At 40.3% G+C, this 18,464-nt stretch overlaps 1 protein-coding gene across 2 annotated transcripts in view; it reads left to right on the top strand.

The window, feature by feature from the left end:
• SLC6A16 (solute carrier family 6 member 16) overlaps positions 1–18,464 on the top strand; it is a 50,430-nt gene that overhangs the window by 20,260 nt on the left and 11,706 nt on the right. For both annotated transcript variants that reach the window (XM_032234521.1, XM_032234522.1), the window contains 6 exons: positions 1,507–1,633; positions 7,063–7,244; positions 11,380–11,490; positions 13,203–13,444; positions 16,660–16,843; positions 17,708–17,909. In XM_032234521.1, coding sequence (XP_032090412.1) covers positions 1,507–1,633; positions 7,063–7,244; positions 11,380–11,490; positions 13,203–13,444; positions 16,660–16,843; positions 17,708–17,909 — 1,048 coding nt within the window. The remainder of the gene's footprint in view (positions 1–1,506; positions 1,634–7,062; positions 7,245–11,379; positions 11,491–13,202; positions 13,445–16,659; positions 16,844–17,707; positions 17,910–18,464) is intronic.

The following is an 18,464-nucleotide window of genomic DNA, read 5'->3' as shown; positions in this document are numbered from 1 at the left end:
ATACTACATTTATGTGAATGGCAGGCATGCACGCATACTGCTTGTACAAATGGAGCTGCACACACACTTGTCGGCCGCTTGTGCAAACCATTCCCACCCCACCCCCTGCCGGTTTGCAAAGCTGGAAACGTTAGGGAACTCGTGTTCTAAATGGCATCAGAATTTCATTTTTTAAATGTATGCCAGTGTGTTCATAGAAAATAGTGATAATAAAGGTTATCTTATCTAGTGGGTGGAAATGATTACTCTTTGCTACCAACAAGCATACTTTTATGGTCTAAAAAAAAGACTTACAAGTAGTTCTTGTCTTACAACCAGTTGCTTTGCAACAGTTCAAACTTATAGTTCCTATCCAACCTAGTTCTGAAGTTCCAATAACCAGGAAGGCTCCCTGTTGTCATTTGAACACATTTTGGGTGCTCAGCAGTAAGCCTCTATTTGCAGCCGTTTGCAGTATCCCATGATCACACAAGCACAATTTGAAGGTTGTTTTTTTTGGTTGTTGAAATCTGATGTTTATTTCTAGTTTTTAGTAAAAACAAGTCATAGGAAACAATGGGTTTGTTTAGTAACCGTTGCATCCTCAAATGTTTTCAATGGGTTTGTTTAACAACCGTTGCATCCTCAAATGTTTTCAGATTGTGATTGCTTGTGATGTGATAGAAAGGAAAGAACCCATGACTGGAGAAATATTTTATTAAAAATATTTAATTTGAATTAATTAAATCATAAATGAAATCAAGCCTAATTTAGTTTTATTTTGGCCTGCTCCCTACAGCTTGGAGTGTAATCCTCATCCTGGAAAAGCTTAGAATGGCTAGTCCAGTGATGGCTAACCTTTTTTGCTATTGCGTGCCAAAAGCGGGGGGAGTGCGGGGGGTCATGCGCACATGTGCCCACACCCATAATTCTATGCACCCTCCCCTGTGCATGTGTGCGCAATCCCCGCTCCCCCCATCTGGCACATGACGGCACGGTGGACCTGTTTTTTGCCTTCTACGGGATCTAGACCCTTTCTAAGAGCCTGGGGAGCGGCCTTCCCACTCCCCTGGAGGCCCTGTTTGCCCACTACCGGTCAGACCAGAAAGTCGGTTTTTTGCTCTCCCCAGGCTCCAGAGCCTTTCTAGGAGCCTGGAGAGGGTGAAAATGGCCTTCCACACACACCCCAGAGGCCCACCAGAGGCCAAAAACAGCCTGTTTCCCAACTTCTGGTGGGCCCAAAAGGCCCAAAAATCAGCTGGAGCTGAGCTTACGTGCCCACTGATATGGCTACGCGTGTCACAGGTTCGCCATCATGGGGCTAGTCCATAGGTCTGGAAAAAAATGCATCTCTGTTTTAGAAAATCGAAATATTTCAGAAGTTTAACATGTTCTAAACACATTCCTTTTCAAACGTTTTTGACATAATCTGCAGTTTGTCTGCAAAAGGTCCCTCTTCCATCGAAGCAGCTGTATACATGTCCAAGGATAGCGTGGAATGCTGATTCATTTTGCTCTTCGTTTTAGGTGTGTTCTTTTGTTGCCCTATATTATAATGTCATTATGGCATGGAGTCTTTTCTACTTGGGTAATTCTTTCCAGTTTCCCCTTCCATGGAGTGATTGCCCAGGAGCAGAAAACGAAACAGCCGCAGGTAAGTGAGAACACAAAAAACAAAAGCATTTGGTACCACAAATGGCAGAAGATATGAAATTGTTTTGTTATTGGAAAGATACAGGTTGATAAATGGAAGAATATAATTTAAAATTAGTTAAACCTAGTGAAATTTATTGATAATAGATATGGCTTAAATAAATAACTGCTAATGTTACTAATATATACAATGTGTAGTGTTACGATGAGTATAATTGGATATGAATATTGAATGGTACCCATGTAAGGAAGATTAGCAATCCCTTGGGATTATACATAAAGGATAACAACAACAACAACAATAACAATTTTTTAAAAAAAGAACTAAGTTAGATACAATTAAAGTTCTGATTAGTAGGGGGGAAATGTTATGATACAGGATATAGTCAAATAAAAGAGGGATAAGAATAACAATGCATATATAGATATGGGTATAACATAAGGAAACTGGATGTAAACTTTAAATGGTGATTTGGAAAGGAGGATTAGAAAACTTTGTTAATAAATACTATGGGGGTTTAGCTAATTGGAAAGATACAGGCTGATAGATGAAAGTGTTTAATCTAGATATGGTTAAATAAACAATTGAAAATGATAATAATGTATACATATGTATTGGTATAACAAGTAGTAATTGGATATGAAGATTGAATGGTACCTATGAAAGGAAGATGAAAAATGGTTTAGTTACATATAAAGATTAATAAAAAAGAATTAAATTATGATAATGGATATAATCAAACTAAGGAGAGATAATGACAATGTATATATAGGTATGGGTACAACATGGGGAAATTGGATGTAAATTGTAAACACTGATTTGGAAAGGAAGATTAGAAACCTTTGTTACTAAATGTTATTGATGTTTAGCTAGAATAGGCCATAAGGAATAGTGTTATTGGGATACTAAAAATAACAAATGAGATGCCAGTATGTGGTTATGTCTTTTGGTATGTTTTATGATGAAGGACGTTTAAACAATTATAGTCAAACGAGCATGGGGGTAAGATGATGGCAATATATACAAATATATTTGATTTAAAATACTAGAATTAATATGAATCATAGATGACTGAAAGAAATGCACAATTTTTTTTTGTAACCAACTGATACACTTTCTACAGTATGTAAAGAAAGAGGATTTTATGTGTTGTGTCTGTTTTGAAAAATAAAACTAAAAAATCTTTTTTTTAAAAAACCAAAAGCATTTGTGGCTTTTCGGGTTTTGTAGCATCTCTGTATCACAGAATCATGCTGCTTTTAGCAAGGATTCCTCCATACCGTTCCCAACCTTGAAATATGGGGTGGAGCAATGGTTTAACCAGCTCTTTCCCTAGTAATTAAGTTCCAACTTCTCCTAAGGCTCTTTAAAATACTGATATCAAAATATCAGCAGTTGATTGAGTAGATCATCCCAACTGTGCTTTGACCGAGTCCTCAATGTACGACTACGATTGAGCCCAAAATTTATGTTGTCAAGTGAGACATTTGCTAACTTAATTTTGCCGCATTTTACAACCTTTCTTACCATAATTGTTAAGTGGATCACTGCAGTTGATAAGATAGTAACATGGTTGTTAAGTGAATCTGGCTTCCCCATTGATTTTGCTTGTCAGAAGGTCGTGAAAGTTGATCACTTGACCTTGGGATGCAGCAACGGTCATAACTATGAACCAGTTGCCAAACATCTGAATCTTGATCAAATGGTTACCAGGATGCTGCAAAGGTTGTAACTGTAAAAAAAAATGTCTTGAGTCATATCTTGAGCCGAGGTGGCGCAGTGGTTAAATACAGCACTGCAGGCTACTGCTAGATCAGCAGTTCAGCGGTTCAAATCTCACCGGCTCAGGGTTGACTCAGCCTTCCATCCTTCCGAGGTGGGTAAAATGAGGACCCGGATTGTTGGGGGCAATATGCTGACTCTCTGTAAACCGCTTAGAGAGGGCTGAAAGCCCTATGAAGCGGTATATAAGTCTACTGCTATTGCTATATTTTTCGGTGCCATTGTAACTTTGAGTGGTCACTAAACAAACTGTTGTAAGTTGAGGACTACCTGTATAGATTGGCTCTAACTCAGGTGTGTCTAGTCCATTGGCCACATGTGGACCTGGACAGCTAGTAATGCATTCCCACAAGATTGTAAACTTTTAGCATTATTATGTGACTTACATTAATTATGTTAACGTACTTTACATGCAGCCCAAGACAATTTCTCTTTACTCAATGTGTGGAGCCAGAAGGTTGGACACCATGCTTTAATTCAAAGGGAAATGATATGATTTTGATTCAAAATTTCTAGATAGGCATGAGAAAAACACTTTTAAATCACAGAGAGCTGCTGTTAGTCAGGGTGGACAAAAATGGGACAGACTCCTGATCTGGTATAAATTAAGCATATACTATACCCTTGATGGCGAACCTGTGGCATGTACACTTTGGCATTCTTTTGAGGCCATTTTTTGCCCTCCGGAGGCTTTAGGAGCTTCCCTGAAGCTTCCGGAGTGTGAAAAAAACGGCCCTACAGGCAAACCGGAAGTTCAGGAACATACTTCCGGTTTGCTCGTAGGGTCGGTTTTAGCCCTCCGGAGCCTTCAGGAGGCTTCCCTAAAGGCTCCGGAGGGCAAAAAACGACCCTATGAGCAAACCGTGCGCATAGCATTATGGGTGTGACACACCCGTGCATGACTCCCCTGCGCTCCCCCCGCTTTTGGCACACAAGCCACAAAAGGTTCGCCATCATTGTACTATACAGTGTAATGTATACAGCTAATACAGCTAATCTAGGAATAGAAGATTGTAAATAAATCACTAGGCTGAGCTGGAACACAGCAATCTTTTGAGTTGCTCTCTTAAAACGTTCCCCACCCCCCATGCCATGAAATGTCATACCTAGATGCAGAAAAGGTAGTTAAATAAAAATAGTCTGTACACTATATGTCTTTCTTTAAGTAAATTGAACAGTGATTTTCCACTAGGATTGTCATACTTGGACTGCAGAAATCTAGGCAACCAATAAAATAGTATTTCTCAACCATGGCAACTTTAAAAATGAAAGGATTTCAACTCCAAGAATATTCCTACCAACATAGGAATATTCCTACCAACATGGGAAATGAATTCCACGCTTGCCAATATTGGAAAAACTGCAGTACAAGTATTAAAGAATATAAAATTGGTACAAAAACAATTGCTGCCATCTAGTGGTCATTTACATCTTTGTCATTTGGTTCCATGGACCAAACTCTTTCTACAGTGTTTTGTTATGAGTACCGTATATACTCGAGTATAGGCCGACCCGAATATAAGCCGAGGAACCTAATTTTACCACAAAAACTGGAAAAGTTATTGACTCGAGTATAAGCCTAGGGTGGGAAATGCAGCAGCTACCGGTAAATTTCAAAAATAAAAATAGATACCAATAATGTTTTTGAATATTTATTTCAAAGAAAAACAGTAAACTAGCGGTGTATTCAATGAAATACTTCACTCACCTCATGATGCTGATGTCCCGCTGTGATGATGATGTCCCGTGCAGCCGCGGGAGCGATGTCCCGCCTCCTATGACACACGGCACAGTGATTCCTATCATTGGATCACTGTACCAGAGGAGGTGGGACATCGCTATGTGGCTGCTTGCCATAACAAGGAGGAGGTGGGACATCGTTGCAGAGCGGCAGGAGGGGGAGGAAGGGGAATTGTAAGACAGCCCTGCATTACATTAGAACGTGAGGAGGGGGGATGGTGCGGTGCGCGCTGCGCGGCAAACTGACACAGAGGGAGGGGAAACTCACAGGGGCACTGGGCCATTCACGAGTGTCACCCAGCGGCATGGCCCCGCCCCTTTTTCTCCTCCATTTCGGGCAAATTTTTCACTGACTCGAGTATAAGCCGAGGCGGCTTTTTTCAGCCCAAAAAGTGGGCTGAAAAACTAGGCTTATACTCGAGTATATTTAAAAAAAGATCCCCTGCAATGTTGTTTATGGCTTTCTCTTTTATTGTTGTTACTATTTTATTATTGTTAAGCCTTATCATCTTAAGGTAGCCAAACTATTATTCTATAATAACATTGTAGACTCCTGGCTTCCAATGTACAAAATCTATATGCTAAATAAATAAAATAAATTGTCTGTTTCTTTTGAAATACATAAAAGTAGAAACTTTCACGCTTACAGGCACTTGTAGCTCAGAACTGAAGCTGAGGAATTTTAATGATAAATTGCTCTTTATTCTGCAAAAAGTAGCAATGAGCAGACATTGGAAGAGAAATTTTTTAATGGTACTTTTATTACCTTCGTGAAAAGGCTCAACATATTTTATTTGTTCACCCTGGAAAGTTGGCAAAGCACTTGAATTGTCTAGGAAAAAATTGCAAGAACTTGAGACACATTGGAAACTACCTGAGGGCAAATGGGCAATTAGTCCATCTATCCAGTGTCTTACACCCAAATAGAATCAGACTTCGCAGATTTCCAGAGATGAATCTTTCCCAACCCTGCTTAAGTATCAAGAAATAGATTATAATTTGAAATTGAGACTTTCTACATGCTGAAACGCATTCTATATTTGCAGTCTGGGAAAATACATTTGACTGCATCAAATTACAGTACATTTCAAGGGCAAACAGTTAGTGTAGGAACTGAAGACTGAAGGATGCAAGCCTCAAAATGGAAAAAAACCCTCATTGCCTTTTCTGAAAATACTTCTGCATTTATATATATGGTTGGCTAGAGTTAGTGAAAGAACAGTGGCTGTGCAAATAAACCTGCCTTTTGCTCATGTTTTCTGTACTTGCTAAAGTCAGTTTTGTAATCTTTGCAGTTCTAAAATAACATGGAACTGCCATGAAATGAGAAAAAGAAACATCTATTTGGTTGAGAGGCATTCTGGAAATCTCTATGTTTAAATCAGGGGTATCAAACTCAATTTCATTGAGGGCCACATCAGGGTTGTGTTTGACCTTGGGCTGGGGGGCCTGGCTGGGGGGGGGGGACATAGCCAGGTTGACGGCATTCATATTGAGGGCACCTATAGTGACCCAAGTGCCCTCCGAGCGAAAACAGGTTCCCAAGCTCTGTTTTCGGCTGTGACTGCCTCCTGTAACCCTCTGCCAGTGAAAACAGAGCTTGCAAAGATCATCCAAGCTCCATTTTCACTGGCAGAGGCACTGCAGGCCAGTCCTTTACTGTTTCCAGGGCGGCCCCGCGAGCCAGATCTAAGCACACCTCGCGATCTGGCCCCTGGGCCTTGAGTTTGATACCCCTGGTTTAGATGTACTAGACACGTATGAACTTTCTCCACAATATTCCAAACGAAATGTCCTGTTTTCTTTATTACAGCATAATTGGAAAAAGAAAAGCTGGTCATTTGCCCCTAACCCTAACAGACTCTCTTTTTCTTTCTCGTTCTCTCCTTCCCTCTCTCTGTTTTCAGTCACAGAATCTGAATGCATGGACAGTTCTCCCACTATCTATTTCTGGAACCGAAAGGCCTTGCACATTACCAACTCCATAGAGGAGAGTGGGGGTCTTGACCCAGCCCTTGTTGGCTGCCTCTTTGCTGCTTGGATGCTGGTTTGTCTCGCCATGATCAAAGGCATTAAATCTTCAGGCAAGGTAGGTTGTGTCTGCTTGTCTGTCTTTACATAAAAATATTCTCTCAAGAGACTTCATATGGGTAGCCCTCGACTTATTACTGTAACTGAGCCCGCAATTATGGCCATAAAACATGCCAGTCTACAAGCGGGACACCACTTTATGATCTGATTTGAGGCAGTTAAGGGTTCATTGAGTCAACACAGTGGTCATTAAATGAATCCATTGTTCGCAATCGGTGTTTTTGTTGTTGTTGTTGTTGCAAACCGGAAATAAATGCTGGTTTCCAGCAAAAAAACAGCAAATCATGGTGACATGACTTCAGGACACCGCAAACTGCTGAAAATGTAGATTGCTTGCTGAGCATCCAATATATGATCACTTGATTTTGGGAGTGGGGGGCACCAGAAACCGAGGCTATGTAATCCCCGGGGAAGTCTGTTGTAACTTCAAACAGTCTCTAAATGATGGGGCATAAATTGAGGAGTACCTGTAATTGATATTCCAACTATTATCTTGCATATAGTCTTCTCTTCTTCAACCTAGTAGCCCCTAGATACAATGGACAAAATTTTCATCTTCACTAGCTGATATTACGGCTGAGGAAATTTGCATTTACTTTGGGATTAGAAGAGGAACCAAATAATCTGGATTATAGACTGAACGAGGGGAACTGTGGATTTTTAAGTGTGGATTTTAAAAAAAATATTTTTTATTTTTAAACAAACAAAAACAGACAAAAAAATAAAACACATACAACTTTCTTCCATTTCATAGAGCGTGTTGTTTGGTTTCCATGGTCACTACCTACAGTTATATATCGAATCACAAATTGTTCATTAGGTAAACATAAATGCATTATTGTTATATATCAATTTTTCAAGTGTAATTATTGTTCCTTAATTTTAAACAAGATATTCTAGCTATTAAATCCATACACACAACATCATTTTGCATCAATAGTTCGACTGCTGTTATTATTCCTACATTTTAAACAAAATATTCTATATATTGAAATCATATATACATCATTCCATTACATCATTCTAATCTGTTTTACAGTGCTAAATTCTTATGGTATTGCATCTATAATTCCACTATTCTTAGAATATAAAAAATTCTCCCACTTTTTCCATTACCATGATTTTTTATCTAACCATTGATAAAACAAATCCCAAACTTTGTAGAATTGTTCATCTTCTTGTTCTCTAATTTCAAATGTCAATTTACTCATTTCCGCACATTCCATAATTTTTTGAATAATTGCCTCCTGCATTGATATTTTCTCATTTTTCCAGTGTTTTGCAAATACAATTCTTGCTGCTGTTAAAACATTTACAATCAAATATTTCAAGTCTCTATTATTTATTTCTGGTATGATTCCAATAAAAAGGTCTCTGGTTTAAAGTCTATATGTTTTTGTGTCATTTTCTCCAACCACCTGTGAATTTTAGTCCAATATCTTTTAGCTTCTGTGTAAGTCCACCATGTGGTAATATGAACCCGGTGTCTGGTGACATTTCCAACACTGATTTATTCTTGAACATTCCTGCTATTCTCGTCGGGGGTAGATGCCACCTGTAAAACATCTTATATAAATTTTCCTTATATCTATTGACACTGTCATTTTATAATTTTGAGACGACAATTTCTGCCACTTTTCTAATTCAATCCCGTGCCTAAAGTTTCCCCCCACACTATCATAGGTTCTTTAACTTGTTCTTCTTCTAGCTTAACCTCTAGTAAAAGTCCATATAATTTTTAATTACTTTTTCATCAGTACCTGTTAAAATTTTATCTAATTCAGTCATTTTGTCATAAAAACCTTCCTCTTTACTATCTTTATCATATCTAGATTGTATTTGCACATATGAAAACCAATTCATTTTTATTCCTTCTTGTTCCAACTCTTGCTTAGATTTAAGTTCACCCTCTGCATTCAACATTTCACCATATCCATTTGTTCCTTTTTCTATATTATTGGGTATGAAAAGGCTTCAATAATTGATAGCCAGACTGGAATTTTTAAATAATATTGCTTTTTTATCTTTTCCCAATTTAATAGCAATGCCTCCCTTAAGTAATATCTTCTGAAATACCTCTGTGTTTTAGTTCCCTTATACCATAAAAAAACATGCCAACCCAACAATAAGTCATGACCTTCTACAATCAATAGTCTAGAATTCCTTAGTGTTATCCATTCTTTAAGCCACATCAAACTTGCTCCCTGGTAACAATTCTTAATTGGAATTGTTTTTGCATCTTGTAGTGATTTTAATTTTATTCTTGCTTTTTTCCCCTGCCAAATGTACTTCAGCACTATCTTGTTTAAATCATCAAAGTATTCTTTCCCTAATCTGATTGGTATTGTCTGGAACAAATGTAGGATTCTGGGTAGAATGTTCATTTTGTTTGTATGTATTCTCCCTATCATTGATAGTTGTAAATTTTCTCATTTCTTCAAATCATTCGCAATCTCTCGTTTAGGTTTATAATAATTGTTCTCTTTAAGTGCACTACATTTTGCTGTTAAAAATATCCCCAAGTATTTAACCTTGTTTGTGACTTGCATCTCCAAGATTTCTGCTAATTCTTCCTTTCGTCTTGTTGATATATTCTTTGTCAAGATCTTAGTTTTATCTTCGTTTATTTTCAATCCTGCTGTTTTCCCATATTTCTCTATTTTTTCTATTAGTTTGGGAGCAGTTTCCAATGGATCCTCTAGAATGAAAACCAAGTCATCTGCAAATGCTTGTAATTTATATTCTTCCTTTTTAATTTTCATTCCTTTTATTTCATTTTTCTCTTTAAGATTTCTGTTTAAGATTTCTAATGTTAAGACAAAATGTAGGAGGCTTTATTTCAATAGGATCTGTCAGCTCTCCATTTATCATTATCTTTACTGATTGCTTGTGGAATATAGTTTGTATAGTTTGGGTAAATTTCTTGCCAAAACCCATCGGTTCCAGTTGCAACAGCATAAAACGCCAATTCACATTGTTGAATGTTTTCTTATTATTTTAAAACCTAACACCCCTCCTCAAGCCTAATATACTTCCCCCCCCTCCCCCCAGCCTCCCCCCCGCCATTGTCGAATGTTTTCTGTGCGTCTAAAAACATCAGAGCCATTTGCTTTTCGGGGTGTGCCTCATAGTGTGGATTTTTAATCTTTAATCTTTAATCAGCTATACCGATAGTCTTTGACTTTCAACAGTTTGTTTAATAACCGTTCAAAGTTACATTGGCATGATTAAAAGTGACTTATGACCAGTTTTCACACTTACGACCGTTGCAGCCCCTTTTGTGACCTTCTGTCAACCAAAATCAATGGGGGAGCCAGATTCACTTAACAATAATTTGACTAATTTAACAACTGCAGTGATTCACTTAACAAGGGTGGCAAGAAAGGTCATAAAATGAGGCAAGCTCACTTAACTGTTTCCCTTTAACAACAGAAATTTTGAGCTCAATTGCAGCTGTAAGTCAAGGACTGCCTGTATAAATTTAATATACATACATACATACATACATACATACATGCATGCATGCATGCAAAATACCACTCATGCAGCATCACGAAATCTCCAGAACCATAAAGCCTACAACTTGAAATTTGGCACGTATTTTCCTCTTGGCTTTTAGGTGCTCGCTAAGAAAGGATTTTTCGAATTGATCATCAGACCATTAGTACTTTTTATATTATTATTAACATACTCTGATGCTAAGGATTTAGATGTTCTACTCCCCCTCCTCACCTGGAAAAAACTCTGTTCCAACTGCCACTTGTATGTGGGCATGGCCTGTGCGTGACTCATCCAGCCTGCAAGGCATGTTGACATGAAAGAAGAGGATAAGAGAGGAGAGGCCTCTGGAGCAAGCCTGAGGGAGAGAAGGGGATAGGAGAGGATCAATGGGCCAGCCTGAGGGAGAGAAGGAGGAGAGGAGAGGCTTCTGTGGGGCAAGCCTGAGGGAGAGGTGCGGAGCGGACTACGGATATCCAACTAGTAAATAAATAAGTTAATATATTTGTGGGAAAGAAACTACAGAAACACAAAAGCAAAATTTTACCCTTGTGTATCAATAACGTCTGCCAGCATGATTCTCACCATGCCTTGATTTTTACACTCATTTCCACCATATCTTCTCTCCATTCCAGGTTCTGTATTTCAGCTCTCTGTTCCCTTATGTAGTTCTCTTCTGCTTCCTTGTACGTGCTTTGATGTTAGAAGGGGCAGCTGATGGAATCAAGATCATGTTCACCCCTAAGGTAAGAGACTCTGGCCTTGGGCGCCATCCTGATTTTGAAGGATAGGCGGTCCTCATTATCACAATTTGGACCAGAATTGCTGTTGCTTAGCAAAGCGGTTATTAAGTGAGTCACCTCCGACTTTACAATTTTATTGCCACGGATGTTAAGCAAATCATTGCAGTTCTTAAGGGGATCATGCAATCCTTAAGTTGACCGGCTTCCTCATTGATTTTGCTCGTCAGCTGTGAAAGTTGCAAATGGAGATCACATGACTTCTGGAACTGCTATAAATACATACTGGTTGCAAAGCGCCCTAATTTTAGTGATGTGATCATGGGGATGCTGCAGCCAAAACTTATGTCTTGGCTGCAGCATCCCCATGATCACATCATTAAAATTAGGCACTTTTTTTTCAGTGCCTTTGCTGTACAGAAAAATGGCTTATGTCATCCAAAAGGAAGTCCAGAGAAAATTAAAATCAGTTGAATAAGAAAACATCCCAACAAGAGCTCCAACATCTATTCTAACCTAAGACCTGAGTACTGAGTCAGGTTTTAAAGGCTCATTTAAACAATCCTGCAAAGGTGGTGATGGGGGTTTAAATAAACCTAGGTTGGGATCAGCGGTAGGATTCACTTATCATATTTTTTGGAATATAAGATGCATCAAGATTTTGAAGAGGTAAGTTTAAAAAAAGTTTTTGCACTCTACAGACCTCCCAAACCCTCTGCACACCTTATTTTTTGTGAAAAACAGGGCATGCAGAGAGTTTGAGAGGCCTGTAAAGTGTTCCTGGGGGTTGGGGGGGGACAGCAAAAACAAGCAAAAAATGGGCCCGTTTTTCACTCGTATTTGCTCTCCCCAGCCCTCAGGAGCACTCTGAAAGCTTCCTAAAAGCTGTGCACGGCCATTTTTGCGAAGGGGGCGGGGTTTCAGGAGGCCAAAAATGCTGTATTCAGTCTATAAGACGCACCCAGTTTTTCACCCTCTTTTTTGGGGGGAAAGGTGCGTCTTATACTCCGAAAAATATGGTGCCTTCCTTACTGGTTGGCAAATGTGAGCATGCGTATGTGCACTGCCTTCTGTGCATGCACAGTGCTTGTGCATTATGCCAGGGTGGAGGGCAGGAACGAAGCCTCCCACAGCCACTGCTACTGGTTCACCTGAACCAGAGAGAACCAGCTGAATACCACCTCTGGTTGGGATGGTATTCTGTAGTGCAGATCTCATATCAGAGATGGGTCCAATCAGATGTTTAATTGATGGGACTTGGAGTATGCTGGCTCTGTCAGGCTGCATGGAATGGGCAGAAATAGGCAATCCCTCAAAATCCAATTCTTATCCCATATAGCCGTGTTTCTCAACCTGGACACCTTGAAGATGTATGGACTTCAACTCCCAGAATTCCCCAGGCAATGTAGCTAGGACTTTATAGATAATAAACCAGCACCTTGAATTGCATTCAGAGGCCTGCTGGCCTGCAGTGCAACTCACCAAGCAGAGGTATTACCTGGACCTGTCCATATTGCCACATTCTGGACTATGCACAGCTTCCAGATAGTCTTCAAGGGCAGTCCTGTGTGTAATGCACGGCATAGTCCGATCATGAGATGACTAAAACATCTTGAGTTTTTTTATGGCTTTCAGCACTTGAGAAAAGGGCCAGAGGTGCAAAAATGTGAAAAGATGCCTTTTGTCTCACAATATCTTACCTTTCCCCACTCCCCAAGCTGTCCATTTGGGGAGATATGCAGGTCTGGCGTCAGGCAGCCACCCAGGTGTTCTTCGCTCTGGGCCTGGGCTTCGGCACCATCATTGCTTACTCCAGCTACAATCCTCAGCATAACAACTGCCACATCGATGGGTTGCTTGTGTCTGGCATCAACTTCCTTACCTCGGTGTTGGCCACACTGGTGGTTTTTGCCGTGCTGGGTTTCCGAGCCAATGTGTTGGCGCACAGCTGTGTTGTAAGGTTAGTGTCCACATAACTGTTGGTTAAAGGGCGACAAATACAACCAAGAGCCGTGGTGATGCAGTGGTCAGAATGTAGTATTGCGGGTGAACTCGGCTCACTGCCAGGAGCTCGATTCTGACTCAGCCTTTCATCCTTCCGAAGTGGGTACAATGAGGTCCCAGACTGTTGGGTGCAATATGCTGACTCTGTAAACTGCTTAGAGAGGGTGGTAAAGCACTGTGAAGCGGTATATAAGTCTAGGCGTTATCATTAGATACTAAGTCCTGCAAGAAAGAATTGAGTGGGGATATGATACAAGTACTGTATGATATGATACAAGTACTGAAGGGGAGAAAGGGAGGTGTAATAGCAGAAGGTACGTCCTAGATTGGTTGGGCTACTTGGCTCCACGTGTACCAGATAATAAGTGGGACAAGTCTCATTTACTCCCAGAAAAATCTGGCGTTTGAGCCTACATATAATTGTGGCCGCAAGAATAACCTATGCGCAATTTTGGAAATCTACTACCATACCATCGGAAGGTGCCATAATTAAAAAGATTTGTGAATGTGCAGAAATGGACAGAATGACGGGTTGGCTGAGAGACAAAGGAGAAACGGAACATTATCTTAGCTGGAACCTATGGTATATGTGGGCGACAAGGAGAACGGCAGGGACTTAAAACGGGGAAAAGTTAAATAGCAGTTGTTAACAATGGGTACTAAAAGTGAACGTGGGTATTGTAATAGATCCCTGAGCTTTGTAATGAGAAGATGCTGGTTAGAGACTAAACAATGGGGAAGAAAGAAAAAAGTTGGGCTGTGAATGACTGTCACCGCGGGGGGGGGGGGGATTTGTATGTTTAAAGTTGTATTTGTATTTGTATGTCTTATTTTTTTAAAAAAATGTATAACCAATAAAGATTATTTTTTAAAAAAAGAAAAGAAAAATCTGTTGTCGACATCTTTCAGCCATCGCTTCTTTTTGTGGCAGATTGGATTTATAGAACCCATGGCTGTTACCTATCTTGCAGTTAAAGTGGCTTGACTGACTTTGTCCCCTTTATGCTACTTACGAGAGAGGAAGGGCATTTCACAGCTTGAGATATTATTAGATATTATTATGGGTATTGTTATGCTTCATTGCACAGTCAACCAGATGTTTAGACCACAATTGGCATTTTTATCCACCTATCAAATCCTTCCCAAGGATTTGGGCTAGGATTAGCCAATAGCAATAGGCGACCCCAACACATCTGGAGCACTGCTTAAATACCATTGGAATTGGGTAAAAAAATCCACCAATCGATTGCAAAAAAACAGCTTTACTCAAAAAAAAAACCTGTATCATGCAACAATACCGGTTGTTTGATGGTTTTAAAAGGTATTGTTGCATGATATAAGCTGTTTCGAGTAAAGCTGTTTTTTGCAATTGATTGATGGATTTTTTTTCAATTCCAATGGTGTTTAAGCAGTGCTCCAGATGTGTTGGGATTGCCTATGGCTATTGATAATGTCTTCGCTTCCTTTTGACACATTCTTCAACTTTCCTGCTTTTAGTCATTGTCAGGTCTTGTTATCTTCTTTGCCTGCTGTAGTTTTGTGTGTGTGTGTGTGTGTGTGTGTACGTGTACATGTACTGGCCATGTAATACTTTGCCTTTCCAAGTCTCTTCATCTGGTCTTTCTTGTAGGCTAGTTTGATCTTTAGTGTTCAGTAAACATTAATAGTGCACTAGCTTCAGCACACCTTCTTCACTATCCTTCAAATACTCTTCCCCTTTTCTCTTCTTCAATTGTCTGGTGTACTTAGGACATTCTATGTCCATCTATGCTCCTTGCTAAGTAGTCAATGTCACACTGAGGTTGATTTTTCTGGTCTTCCTATCCAGAACTTTTAATTCTTCTTGAGTCAAATCCATTATCACAGCTGTGTATCTAATGATAGGAATTGCCCAGATGCTGATTGCCTTGATTGTATTTCTTCCACTGAGTTTGGACTTAAAGATCTTCTTCACTCTCCTGATGTATTCACTTCCATTTTTTTTTTTACTTGGGTGTGCTTGATGATGTCAATTTTAAGGATATTTGTAGTGCTCTTCATCCAGATTCTTGATGTTAATTTCCATAGTGCATCTTGATTCTTTCAGTTTTCTCTATTTTTTCCTTGCTGATGGTAAGAGTGACATATTTGCCCAGTCCAAACTCCATTGCAATATCTTCGCAGTATATACAGTCAGTGCTGAACAGCAATTCTATTTCAGATGGTATTTTTCCATACAACTTCAGATCATCCATGTAAAGGAGGTGAGATAGTCTTGCAGACTATTAATATGGTTGCTTCTAACCATACTTTTTCATTTCTTATTGGAGATGTCCCCAACCTTTCTAGCTTGGTGGCTTGCCCCAGCAAGTCGGGGAGGAGAGGGGTGGGGTGAGTGGTAGGCACATGCACGCACAGACAGCTCCATTTGTGCGAGCAACTGGTGCGTGCAGCCCCACTTATGAGAATGGAGGTTCGCACACGAGCGGAAGATACGTGTGCTTGTCTGCCAGTCTCCATTCATGCAAATGGAGCTTCGTGAGTTTGCACATGACATATCGTGACGGGGTTTTCCCCCTTCGTGGAGCTGGGGTGAGCATGATGTGCGTGACGCATCTGGTCTGTGGGCTGCAATTTTGACACCCCTGCCTTATTGGACACACCTTATTAGAACTAATGACCAGTCCATGAAACACATTTATTCTCATATTCATATATATATATATGCATATGATCATAAATATAGCAATAGTACTTGGACTTATATACCACTCCATTGTCCTTTACAGTGCTTTCTGAATGCTTTACAAATGGCAGCATATTTTCCCCCAACAATCTGGGACCTCATTTTACTGACCTCGGAAGGTTGGAAGGCTGAGTCAACCTTGCGCCAGTCAGGATGAAACTCCTGGCTGTGGGCAGAGTTAGCTTACAATACTGTATCCTAACCACTACGCCACCAATTAGCTTGCAACAGTTTAATCACTATCTGGAACCCTCCAGATGTGTTGGACATCAAATTCCACTGTTGTCACCCAACCTATTCTTGAAATTCCAATGTTGCCTCCAAGCCTTGGTTGCCCAACCATGGCTAATGTCTTCCAGGTCACTGAGTTTGGGTTTTTATGTTCTGTTTGGGGGGTCCATGTGTTTTCTAACCTTTCTACTACTGTATGTTTATTTGTTTGGCAGAAATGCAGACCTTTTGACAGAGCTGGTGAAGAATGGCTCCCTCTCGGCTGTGCTTCCCGCAAACATGTCTGATTTTTCACCTGCTCAATACAGCAGTTGGTATCAGGATCAATGGAACGATACAAAGAAGCAGTTGGAGGAGTGGAAACTTGGTGACTGTCGTGTAGAAGATGAAATGAATAAGGTGAATAGGTAGACAAGGGATGGATTCACAAATCTGGCTAACCATAGATCATTCGAGATCATGCTGCTAAACCATTAACCAGGATTGATAAATTCGAGTGGCTGAGTTCACCAAAAACCAAGATAGCAAAATTATGGATTAGAATGATGTGTGTGGATCCAGTCTTGGCTGGGCTGAACTCCATCCTAAGAAGCAAAAAGAAGATAAAAAGAAGTCAAGCTATTGAGCAGACATGGCCCTGCATAGATTATGACTTGCCAGTCAAAACATAACCTTCCAGTTTAGCACAGTGTTTCTCAACTTTAGCAACTTTAAGATCTGCAGACTTCAACGCCCAGAATTTCCCCAAGCACGTCAATGTCTTCAGGATGTGTAACTAGGGGAATGCTGGCTGGAGAAATCTTAAAGTTGAAATCCTCACATCTGGAAGAGATCCAGATTGGGGAAGACTATGCAGTGGCTCAGTGACTAAGACGCTGAACTTGTTGATCAGAAAGGTTGGCTGTTCAGCACTTCGAATCCCTGGCGCCGTGTAACGGAGTGAGCTCCTGTTACTTGTCCCAGCTTCTGCCAACCTAGCAGTTCGAAAGCACATAAAAATGCAAGTAGAAAAATAGGAACCACCTTTGGTGGGAAGATAACAGCATTCCATGTGCCTTCGATGTTTAGTCATGCCAGCCACATGACCACAGAGACATCTTCGGACAGCGCTGGCTCTTCGGCTTAGAAACGCCTTCTAGAGTCGGGAACGACTAGCACATATGTGCGAGGGGAACCTTTACCTTTATTAAGTTTTCCATTTGCTTTAAATTTGACATTTGCTACAGTTCCTATTGTACCTATTTCTTTCTCTTTCTCCCTCAGGGTGTGGAAGGGACAGGCCTGGCCTTCATCACCTTCACAGAAGCTATGACCCTGTTTCCAACAGCCCCCTTCTGGTCTATGCTGTTCTTCTTTATGTTGCTCAATTTAGGGCTGAGCACCATGTTAGGGAACATGCAAGGAATCATCACTCCTTTATTGGACAACTTCCAAAGTCTCCAGCGTCGGCGGACGCTCTTCACAGGTACCGCAAAGGGGCAGTCTTCCTTCACCTGGGGCAAGGCCAAAAATTCATGGATGTATTATATATACCACAAGGGCTTGGATTTTAGGTTGCGGTACTTTGGACTCTACAGAATATAGGAGGCTAAGCAGGTGGTAGAATTTAAAATATTCTGCAAGATGAAGTGAAAGGATTGCAGATTCCAGAAGAATGAGTTGCATTTAAAATGGGACGCTAATAGTGTTGATTGTTGATGGTGCTACTTCAGGGCTGAAATGCTACCGGTTTGGACCGAACCGGTAGTACAAAATGATTATCTGGGTGAAATCAGCTGTGACGCACGATTTATATTAGCTAGAATTGTCGGATTTCCTGTTTTCTAGCTAATTTAAATCGCGTGGCACAGCGGATTCACCCCCCTTTGTTCTACTTACCTTTGCAGATTCGGAAGGCTTCAAAATGTTCCTTGTCTCCGAGGTGGGGCGTGGGAGCAGTCACTGATGGGTATTGTTACAGCCTAATTGCCTGGAGACTGACGTAAATCTGAGGACATTCCCTCTGCTCCTCCTTCTGACT

The sequence above is a fragment of the Thamnophis elegans genome, chromosome Z (genome assembly GCF_009769535.1).
Source record: "Thamnophis elegans isolate rThaEle1 chromosome Z, rThaEle1.pri, whole genome shotgun sequence".
NCBI classification, from domain to species: domain Eukaryota; kingdom Metazoa; phylum Chordata; class Lepidosauria; order Squamata; family Colubridae; genus Thamnophis; species Thamnophis elegans.
Note: the sequence above shows the minus strand (reverse complement) of the source record. Positions and strands in the feature narration are given on the sequence as shown.